The sequence below is a fragment of the Bufo gargarizans genome, chromosome 6 (genome assembly GCF_014858855.1).
Source record: "Bufo gargarizans isolate SCDJY-AF-19 chromosome 6, ASM1485885v1, whole genome shotgun sequence".
Taxonomy (NCBI): Eukaryota; Metazoa; Chordata; class Amphibia; order Anura; family Bufonidae; genus Bufo; species Bufo gargarizans.
Window position 1 is genome coordinate 125277518 of NC_058085.1, and position 11715 is coordinate 125289232.

Consider the following 11715-nt stretch of genomic DNA (forward strand, 5'->3'; position numbering starts at 1 on the left):
CTATTGCTGTCCCTAGCGCCTTCTCATGTCTGTCCCTGCACTCAGAACACTGGAAAATGTCTGAATCTAAGATGACTGCCATAGTTATAGGGCTGTGACATAACAGGGCTGGCTGGCTGGCTGCAGATTGGCTGCATGCATGTCAGTCTGGGTGATCCCGCCTTCCCATACTTCCTTTCTCCATGTCCTCACATGTTCAGCAGCCATTTTAGGAAAAATGAGATTCGTTACCACGAACGCATTCGTTGCGAATCAAATTTTTCCTGAAATTCGGATCGAATTCCGCTTCGTCAGCTTCAATTTGCTCATCTCTAGTGTCCACCATTTATATTTGTACTGTACCACCCATTATCTACTCAGTAAAACAGAGGCTATTGGGGTAACATAGTACATAAGGCCGAAAAAAAAAGACATTTGTCCATCCAGTTCGGCCTGTTATCCTGCAAATTGATCCAGAGGAAGGCAAAAAAAAACTGTGAGGTAGAAGCCAATTTTCCCCACTTTAGGGGAATAAAAAATTCCTTCCCGACTCCAATCAGGCAATCAGAATAACTCCCTGGATCAATGACCCCTCTCTAGTAGCTATAGCCTGTAATATTATTACACTCCAGAAATACATCCAGGCCCCTCTTGAATTCCTTTATTGTACTCACCATCACCACCTCCTCAGGCAGAGAGTTCCATAGTCTCACTGCTCTTACCGTAAAGAATCCCTTTCAATCTTTGTGTGCAAACCTTCTTTCCTCCAGACGCAGAGGATGTCCCCTCGTCACAGTCCAGGGGATAAATAGATGATGGGAGAGATCTCTGTACTGACCCCTGATATATTTATACATATTAATTAGATCTCCCCTCAGTCGTCTTTTTTCTAAAGTGAATAACCCTAATTTTGATTATCTTTCAGGGTACTGTAGTTGCCCCTTTCCAGCTATTACTTTAGTTGCCCTCCTCTGGACCTTCTCCAGCTCTGCTATGTCTGCCTTGTTTACAGGAGCCCAGAACTGTACACAGTACTCCATGTGTGGTCTGACTAGCGATTTGTAAAGTGGTAGGACTATGTTCATATCACGGGCATCTATGCCCTTTCTGATGCAACCCATTATCTTATTGGCCTTGGCAGCAGCTGCCTGACACTGTTTTTTGCAGCTTAGTTTGCTGTCTATTAAAATTCCTAGATCCTTTTCCATGTCAGTGTTACCGAGTGTTTTACCATTTAGTATGTACGGGTGACTTGCATTATTCCTTCCCATGTGCTTAACTTTACATTTGTCAGTGTTAAACCTCATCTGCCACTTATCTGCCCAAGACTCCAATCTATCCTTCTACAAGATCATTAATAAATATATTGATGAGAATAGGGCCAAATACTGACCCCTGAGGTACCCCACTAGTGACAGTGACCCAATCTGAGTGTGTACCGTTAATAACCTCCCTCTGTTTTCTATCATTGAGCCAGTTACTTACCCACATACAGATGTTTTCTCCCAGTCCGAGCATTCTCATTTTATATACTAGCCTTTTATGTGGTACAGTGTCAAATGCTTTGGAAAAGTCCAGATATACGACATCCATTGATTCGCCGCTGTCAAGTCTAGAACTTACCTCCTCATAGAAACTGATTAAATTAGTTTGGCATGACCGATCCCTCACGAAGCCATGCTGATATGGCATTATTTGCTTATTTCCGTTGAGATGCTCTAAGATAGCATCTCTCAGAAAACCTCCAAACAGTTTACCCACAACAGATGTTAAACTTACCGGCCTATAGTTTCCAGGCTCTGTTTTTGGACCCTTTTTAAATATTGGCACCACATTTGCCATGTGCCAATCCTGTGGGACATTCCCTGTTAGTATAGAGTCTGCAAATATCAGAAATAAGGGTCTGGCTATAACATTACTTAATTCCCTTAGGATACGGGGGTGTATGCCATCCGGTCCTGGAGATTTATCTATTTTAATCTTTTTAAGTCGCTGATGTACTTCTTCCTGGGTCAGACAGGACACTTAATTTATTTTTACATTCTGCATGTCATCTGACAGTTTATTTTCCTCAGTGAATACACTCTGCGACTCCCCCCTCATTACTCTTTAAAGGACCGACACCTTCAGATTTATACTTTTTAACATTTATATAATTAAAGAACATTTTAGGGTAATTTATCAAAGTGGTGTAAAGTAGAACTGGCTAGTTGCCCATAGCAACCAATCAGATTCCACCTTTCATTTTTCAAAGGAGCTGTCAAAAATGAAAGGTGCAATCTGATTGGTTGCTATGGGCCAGTTCTACTTTACACCAGTTTGATAAATGACCCCATATATTTTGCTTTAAACAAGCTAGCTTTGTCACCATAACCGATTCGGGCACTGTTCTCCTGCCTTGTACCCCGCTGCTCATCTAAAACCAAGGAAACCCCAGCCACCAGACAGGAACCCTAAACCCCAATACCTTAAAGGTGGATTTAGCGTTCCTTCCAGACAGTCAGGGGCTCGCTCAATTGGGTGAATTGCTGCATTTGCAATGAGGACAGGGGATCACTATTGCTATCGCTCATCCTCATACAGCCGCATTGTTTCTGGGCAGCAGATCGATTTTTATACAACACGATCTGCTTCCCAGAAACAATAATTTAGGTACCTGCATGAACGACAGTTTCACCCAATGAACAAGCGTTTAGCTCGGCTGCACTTTTTCATAGGCAGATTGTCAGGAACAAGCATTCACAGAATGTGTAAATCCTCTTTCAGCTAAGTGATTTTAAATTAGTTTTTGTTTCAGCCTGTGAACATGGACACATTTTTATACGGACTTCACACAGATGATGTCGGCATCCTGTCTGTTTTTCTTGCAGACCCAGTCACTCTAGTAAATGAATCTTTTTTTCCAATGATAGCATGCACCATCCATTGATGGAGATGCCTTCAGATTTGCGTATTAGGTGTATATTTTACGAGCAGCTGTTTAGGCTACTTTCACACTTGCGGCAGTGTGATCCGGCGGGCAGTTCCGTCGTCGGAACTGCCCGCCGGATACGCCGATCTGCATGTGACTGAAAGCATTTGTGAGACGGATCCGGATGCGGATCCGTCTCACAAATGCATTGCAAGGACGGATCCGTCTCTCCGCTTGTCATGCGGACCGACGGATCCGTCTTGTACATTTTTCTCATTTTTACCGATCTGCGCATGCGCATGCCGGAACGACGGATCCGGCATTCCGGTATTCTGAATGCCGGATCCGGCGCTAATACATTCCTATGGGAAAAAATGCCGGATCCGGCATTCAGGCATGTCTTCAGTTTTTTTCGCCGGAGAGAAAACCGTAGCATGCTCAAAACGACTGAACTGAAGACATCCTGATGCAAACTGAACGGATTACTCTCCATTCAGAATGCATGGGGATAAAACTGATCAGTTCTTTTCCGGTATAGAGCCCCTGTGACGGAACTCTATGCCGGAAAAGAAAAACGCTAGTGTGAAAGTACCCTTAGAGTATATTTGCTCAATTAAAAATTGCATCTAAAAAAGACGTTTAAAACCATACTCTTTTTTTACCAGGTTTGCTGTGTTTTTTTGGTGTGGTTATTTGCCATGCATTTTTCCAGGTTACAGATGAAACTGCATGGCCAATAACCATGTCACAAAATTACAGCAATCACAGTAAAACCAAGGGCATTTTTAGCAGCGTTGTTTACCGCATGGTCAAAAATCATTTTATGTAACTACTGTATACCCTCAAGTCAATAGGCAGCTTTACCCAAACTAAAAGGGGGTGTGAGCAGTGCACTAAACATTCCTAGGGCAGCATAAATGCTCAATACAGCCCTGCATGCTCCGATTACTAAGCCTGTCATGAAGCCTATTTTTGCCAACATTCAGAATTTCACACTTCCCACCATCCCATGCCTGTTCTCAGCCTTTCATGGCATAATATTGTTGTCACTTTATTAAAGGTGCAAATGTGTTTTTATTTAATGTAATGTTTATTGTTTATGCTATGTATTATACCCAGCATAGCTGTGTATGGGTGGCACAACCAGGGTTAATACAAGATCAACCACCAGCTCAGTTAGTCAGACTTAGAGGAGGTTTTAGTGAGAGAGGAATCTGCATGGCCAAGTATAGGAGTCAGCAAGGTAACCTAAAACTCCAGCCCTCCAGACTTTGCTGCTGTGAGGGACACCATTAAGATCCCCTTCACCCTTCACACTTGGACATATTCTGGTCAGACATGCCTTCAAGACCCCGTATCCCGCAGTGAACACTACAGCCATTATTGCCAAGACACTGTTGCAAGCCATAGATTCTACTGAGAGAGACTTTAGCAAGATAGTGTAAAAAGAGGGCCATAACTCCCATCCCTGTTTAAATCTATATATTGCTGTCTGGTAGAGAATTGCGCTGTGTCCAGTTGAAAGTGTGACTGTTATAGTTGGATGTATTACAACTCTCATTTTGCACTTGAGTAAAGAGAGACGTTTATTGTTCTAACTTTGGTCTGGTTTTCTTACTCCATCAAACGCTGGCCATTGCAGTCCATGTGCCCTGCCTTGCACCCATACAGACACTTTCCATCACCCCAAATGTCACCATGCTGGAGTCCCTCAAACAGGGTGTGCCACAAGGTTGGCCCTCCTTTCACTGTATGATACTTCGGAGCAACAGTGTGAGGAAAGTCACTGTGACTGTGACAGCAAGAGCCACTATCACTCCCATCCTCTATTCCGACTCCTCCTGGGCTCACTACAAATGTCTTACTCTTGTTCACATGTTTCTCACTATTTATGGGTTGAGAGCCCTTTCCCAGACCTGCGAGAGAAATACCATCGACCATCATATAGTGTAAAGAAAGACCAAGTTACTGCTGTATCTATACTAATGAATAGTGCCTTTTAACCATTTATATAGATCCTGGACAACTTTGGTGCCTCTGAGGCCTTTTAAAATGTACAAAGTAACCTAATTTGAAGCTTCGAAGCCCCACTGCAAAATCTTTAACAGGGCCCTCAACTACCATATGCTATTTGTAGTGTCTTCTGTGTGAAAGAGGGGTTTTGGATCCTCTTATGCACCAGAACTTGGTTGCAACTGCTTTTTCATCCTTTAGAGCTACGCCTTTGTTTGAAAATGGTAGCTACAACCCAGTTTGCATGGGAATGAATGATCATTAAAATGATTATTCATTGAAATATGCTGTTGCTGATTTCTCCATGTAAATTACTGTGAAAGGGGACTTGCTCTCAGCACTTGTGATGGGTATATCTGCCAGTGTAAATGGTCTCATAGACCCTAGCGGCGAGTAATAATCGATCAAAAAGTCAGATCCAAAGGGATTTATCTTCTCCTGGACCTCTGAGGTCATGGGCCTACCATCGGATCCTCTGGTACTCTGAGGGGCCAGACCCCCCATTCTTCTAACATTATACATTTTGTAAAATAAATTCATCAATGGCCTATTGTTACCAATATTACAGCATAGATATACACACATTTGAGATGCTTCATCAGAGTTAAAAGTTTATTGGAAACAGTTAATACAGAAGCAGAATATAATCAAGAATGACAATACAGTCCAAGAGCCATCATTATTTATAATATATTTGTCCAACAGAGTCCATGAATGATTCTAGATCTCTGGCATCTGTGGGATCAAATTGCAATGGTTTTTGATAGAGGGTTACAATACAACATTTTCTCAAGGGAAGGAAAGTATTTACCAAGTCTTTAGTTAATTATTAATGGATACATACCAAATATTTTATATTATATTAAGGAATTACCATAAAATAGGAATCCACTGTGCTCACCTGTAATATTAATCCGGTTTATTGTAAACAAACGTCGTTCATGGTAAAATTAGGGAAAGTGATTAGTTCAAGCCTATGGCCGTTTCATGTCCTCTGGCACTTTCTTAAGGCCTTGAGTAAGTATTAGTGGACCGTAAGCCAGTGCTAATTGCTGTCTTACCCCACTGTACCATGTACATTAGCCAACAATAAACTGGATTAATATTACAGGTGAGTGCTGTGGATTCCTTTTTTTATAGTTTCTACTGCTCTATGTTGTTGGGAGCCTCCCTACTCCATTAACTGACGGCTTAGTGATGCTGACTGTATATTCTTTTGTAGACATACTAAGGCGTTATTTCTATATGAACATTTATGGTATATCCATATCCATAAATGCCTGATAGATGCGGGTCCCAGAGGTGGGAGCCAAACCTATCTAAATAATAGGGCTCCATCTCACGCCATGGGGAACATAGCCGGTCGCATGTATGCAAGGCGCTCTCCACTCACTTTTATGGGAGTCCTAAAAATAGCCAAGAAAGCATGCTCAGTTATTTTAAAGTGCAATCTGACACACCATGGTAGAGAGCAGAAGTCATGCAGACTCTGGTAGAAATGAATGGAGAGAGTCGTGAATGTGTGGCCACCTCTCCTTTCCTAGCGGCTAAAGACTGTGCCTCGTTCTTGAAATAACTGTGTGTCTCAATGGGATCCGCACCTATTGGACGTTGATGACATGTCTTGTGGACATGCCCTAACTGTGCACATGGTAATAGCTCCTTAATGTAAGTTCCACTACTTTTTAAGGATACATATCTATAGGGCTTTGAAATAGAGCACCTATAGTATAGGGATGTAAGCTACGCCAATCAAGGACTTGGATAAGCATTATGGGATCTTATTTTGAACTAACTAAACTTTCTGTTAAACCTTCTGTTTAATATCCTGGCTCAAGAAGAAGACATATACAAGTGATAACACTCCTTCTCCTAACTGAAACCAGCAGAAGACATCTGTAGGAGTCAAAGCCAAATGTTTTACCCACAAACCATTTGAACAAAAACACTTACTGCATACTTCCAATAACTAATGCAGAGAAAATATAAGAAAGATTATAGATTATATATCTTTAGCTTTTTTATGTTTCATTCTTATTTGCTCCAGTGTGGATCTGATACAATTAGCAATCGGGTTCATGGCCATGCTCAGCAGTGTGATGGACCATTTTGTGGTGAGATCCTGAAAATACAAAATAGGTCAGGGCAGGATTATTTTAAAATATGTATTGCCATGGTCATATGAAAAATCTATTGATTTAGGCTGTTATATCTTATAGGATATAGTGTATGATGTTAGAAGGTATTACAAAATGAGAACGTGCTTAGTGTATTTGCAGACTATCAGTGTGTCAAGAAGCCAAGAGCTGCACAAATTCCAATTTCACGGTCAGGCTACTGGAAGACAGTGAATGCTTTAAAACTGTTGCATTAGTTCATCAACTTACCATGTTTTCCACTTGACATGTCATGGTCGGAAACACTGCAAAGTAAATCAGAACATGAATCTTGCCACTGTGCAACAAATTCAAACCCTACCATCAAATTAACCATAAGCTGCCGCTGCTGATGATAACATACCTTTACAAATTTAAGTTTAGCTGACGAGTAATGTCTAGACCGGTGTTTAAGGAGGTCATGTCACCACTCCTGACTTTTTTTTAGTAAATGCTGTAATTTCATTCCTATGAAACAGCAAATCTGGGGTATTTTTTCTTATAAATCTGTATTGTGCCTTCCTCTTATTCATCCTGAATATTTGTTTTTAAATAAATTGACAGCTGGGTATTACCATCCACCTTGCAAAACTTCTGGGACTCCATCGATCATGAGGACGGGGACCCCATGACAGACGGGCACCCCTGAAATGAATGGATTGCAAATCAGTCATGAGTGCTGCTGCTCAATTCACCTATATGGGAATGCCAGAGGCTTTTACTTGGTTATATCCACTAGTCCCAAAGAGATGAATGGAGCAACAGTGCTCATGCCCAATCTTCACTAATTTCTGGAGTACAAATTGTATTTCTTTTTATACACTTATTTTAGTTTGCATTGTATCATTGCAGACCTCTGGTCACTCATTAAACACTGCAATACTTCTATATTGCAGTGTATTATGTCTGTCAACATAACTCTGACAGTTGTCCTATCAGGAGCTGCCTTCGGCAGACCTGAGGCCCATAGTTAGGACACAGCCAACATAAAAACACCCCAGAAATGTAAATTTGTCTTAGTAAAGCATATGGGCAAAATGGGCAAATGCTTATAACCAATACCATCAACTGTGCCATCAACTATATTCCAAGCTATTTAACTACAGATTACTGTATATATTTGTATAGTGCAAAACCATAATTTTTCTGTTCTCATCTAAATTCCTAATATTTACAAAGAATGTGTCAAGTTATAGAAATTTAGAAGATAATCAACTACTATAGTGAGTGACATCAGTATTATTTAATGTACATACTGAATATCATGGCCATCCAGCAGACGTTTGTAAGTAGCAATCTCCATCTCCAGGTGGGTCTTCTGGTCCATAAGGATTTTGTATTCGTGGTTCTGACGCTCTAGATCAGATCTGATTTGTCCCAATTGAGACTCCACACTGTTGATCATGGACTGTAATTGGGCAATTTGGGAGCCAAAAGTAGCTTGAGTCTCTGCCAAAGTGTATTCCAGGGCTGATGTCTAATAAAGACAGTAAAACAAGCATGATAGTAGGCATACATTTGTTAAAGGCCACCCTCCATTCACTGCCATGGAAGGCATTCTAAACATAGCCAAGTACCAAATATTTCCGGCAGTCCCATAGCGGTGAAGGGAGAGGCGGCTGTGCATGTGTGGTGCGCTCACCATTCTTCACTAAGGGACTTTCGGAAATAGCTGAGTGCTAGCAATGTCCGAGATGGGTATAACCCTTTAATGTATATTTTCATTTGACATGAAGGCCTAAAATATCAAATTTATTGTTGGTAATGAACTCAAGAGATTAACTCAAATAAAGAAATCTATAATCTGTCCTCACCATGCTCAGTTGGCTCTGCAGTTCAATCTCTAGGGTCTGGACAGTGCGTTTTAGCTCAATAACCTCGGTTTGAACAGATTGAAGTTGCTCGGAACCTGAAGCCACTTGACGGTTCAACTCTTCACTCTTTAAGTACAATAAACAGTGTAAATGAATAGTACATAATTTTTCATGTAGTTTACTGCATGACAACTAGAGATGTTCGCTTGCGCTTCATTTGGTGGTAAAAGCAGAATTGCGTTATGGATTCCGTTACCACGGACCATAACGTAATTCTATGACGGATTGTATAACGGAATGCCTTTATAGGCATTACTTCTATTATGATGGAATGAATAACGGAATGCCTCTAAAGGCATCATAGAATTGTGCTATGGTCCGTGATAACGGAATCCATAATGCAATTCTGCTTTTACCACCAAACAAAGCGCAAATAAATTTAATAATATGAAATTCACTCATCCCTAATGACAACTGAAGTGGCATTTCTTACAGTTTTTGGTTTACTGTATTTTTATACTTTGAGGGTATTATTTGTATCAATGGATGGAACTTCATGGTCATTGGATACAAAGTGAATGTAAAATGTGAAACGTATATTAAACAATAATCAAACTTTTGTAGGTTCACAAGTATTTCCTGGGTAGCCAATGTTTAGCTACAGGAGGTACACAGATATGAGTCTCCTAAAGGCTGATATGATTCTTCACAATAAGTGACAGTGAGATAGTTATAAACACTGTTATGCATTTTTAGACTTTCTAAAATTATTTAAAGGGTTTTCCAATTTGTAAAACCCCTTTTCACATTTGCTTCCTAGAGTCAGGCTGATCATGGTAAATCACACTGTTGAGAAATCCAAGATCACGTGTTAGCACCCATGGAGCTACAAGGCAGATCTTATCAGTCGTTATTGCCCATAACACCCCTTTAAAAATTATAAAAGAACAGTACCCTTTGCCTAAACATATTCTCTGCATCTCTCAAGCTTCTCTCCATTAGATTCTCATATTCATCTCGGATTTCAGATAAGGCTCTATTCAGGTCAATAGATGGGGCAGCATTCATTTCAACATTAATTCTAGCTCCAAGCTGAGCACGAAGACAGTTTACTTCCTAGAGTATAAGACAAAGTTATACACAATTAAAATAGTCTGCTAAGTCCATGAATATATGACTGACTCAATTTTAATGGATATAGTACCTCTTCATGGTTTCTTTTCATCTCCTGTAATTCTCCCTGAAGGTTTTGAACTTGCATCTGGAGATCACAAATTTCTTGATTAAGTCCTTCCAGGACTCTACGTAGGGCATTCACATCGGCTTCAGCATTATTACGAATGCTGAGCTCCATTTCATACCTGTAGAGTAAGCAGCAGACATATTTACTGCAACTAACAGAATTGCCAAAAGGGAAAAGTGTTTGTTATAGAAAGTCTAAAACAAGAACAGAAATTTGAAAAGAATACTCCAGGCAGTACTATTACGATTATGGTATGACTAGTGCATGGTTCAAAGCAGTGGGGTATGAGTTTTTCTTATACATATTTTCTCATTAACATAGAGATGACAAGAAATCCCAATAGTTGTATCTCCCATACCCTCTCTTTGCGCTTATACTTTATGTCGTAACTTCTACAATTGCCCAGATTTACTAACGGTGCCAAAAATATGTAGTGCAAATTGGCATCTAGGGTTTCTACACTTCTTTCCAATATACTCGGCAAGATAGCAGAGGTTAGCAGAAAGTGGACAGAGCTTCACTGGAAAGAAGCTGGACCTAAGATGTACTATTTTATAGAAAAATGTCTGAGCAATTCTGGTGTCAAAATGTTTCTCAGAGTAAGCCAAACAATAGTTGGCATAGAGTCAGATGAAAGTGTTCATCCCTGCACCAGATTTATCATCCAGTCTGAGCCACTGTACTAAATCTGGTTCAAGTCTTGACAGCCTATCTAAGCTTATGCCATCCTTACAATTAGTAAATCTGGGCCATATTCTATCATTTTTTCCTGTAGTGATCATTTTAAATGCATAAAAGTATAAAAATAGGGACACATACTTGTCACCGAAGTCGTCAGCAGCCAATCTGGCATTATCAATCTGCAGAATGATCCTTGCATTTTCCAGGTTAGCTCTTGTGATCTGTAAAATACATTGAAAATCTTGGGTTTATGTTTATATATTAATACAAGATAGTGGTATAATTGCAAATTTCAGTAATCTAGAAAATAATATTATAAAATATGTGCTACTTTACCTCGTTCTGGAGTTCGGAGATCACCCTGAAGTACTGACTAGAGTCAGGCAGTGAGCTGGGGGCATTATTGGCATACCACTCACAGATCTTGCGCTCAAGTAGGGCATTCTCCTGTTCAAGAGCGCTTACTTTGTCCAAGTAGGAAGATAAGCGTTCATTCAACATCTGCATGGTTTGTTTTTCATTAATACTGAGTAGACCATCATTCTTCCAACTACCGTGGCCTCCAGAACTGCTCAAGTGGGTATAATGACCATGGCCTCCATAATGGCTGCTAGAATGATGCTTGGAAAATGAACTAGGTTTACAGCTTGATCCAGTATGGTGACTTACAGATTTCAGGTGGCTTCCATGATGGGATATGTTTGAACCTCCATGATGAGAGCCTCCATTATGGGACATATGAGTGCTTCCAAGATGCATTTTATGGGAGCTTCCATGATGGGCTGTATGAGAAGATGGCAGGTGAGATTTATGTTGAGTTAACTGTGATCCTCCCATATGGTTGGACGAATGAGAGCTTCCAAGATGGGATCTGCCAGAGTGGTGGGACAAATTAGATCCTCTCTGATGGAATCCTCC

At 40.5% G+C, this 11715-nt stretch overlaps 1 protein-coding gene across 1 annotated transcript; it reads right to left on the reverse strand.

Annotated features, from left to right (window-relative positions):
* Positions 1-8302: 8302 nt before the first annotated feature.
* Positions 8303-11370, reverse strand: LOC122942030 (keratin, type I cytoskeletal 42-like). Its single transcript, XM_044299525.1, has 6 exons — positions 11134-11370; positions 10936-11018; positions 10078-10234; positions 9828-9989; positions 8874-8999; positions 8303-8536 (listed from the first exon to the last, which is right to left on the reverse strand). The coding sequence occupies exons 1-6, from the start codon at positions 11302-11304 to the stop codon at positions 8303-8305; spliced, it is 933 nt and encodes a 310-aa protein (XP_044155460.1). The 5' UTR covers positions 11305-11370.
* Positions 11371-11715: the final 345 nt, after the last annotated feature.

Excerpts from the sequence above, each read along its gene's own strand:
- LOC122942030 (XM_044299525.1), bottom strand. The coding sequence starts at position 11,304 with ATGCAGATGTTGAATGAACGCTTATCTTCCTACTTGGACAAAGTAAGC. Across the intron at positions 10,235-10,935 it reads GCTGACGACTTCGGTGACAA|GTATGAAATGGAGCTCAGCA; the intron begins GTATGTGTCCCT and ends CTTACTCTACAG. Across the intron at positions 9,000-9,827 it reads AGAATATGTTTAGGCAAAGG|AGTGAAGAGTTGAACCGTCA; the intron begins GTACTGTTCTTT and ends TTGTACTTAAAG.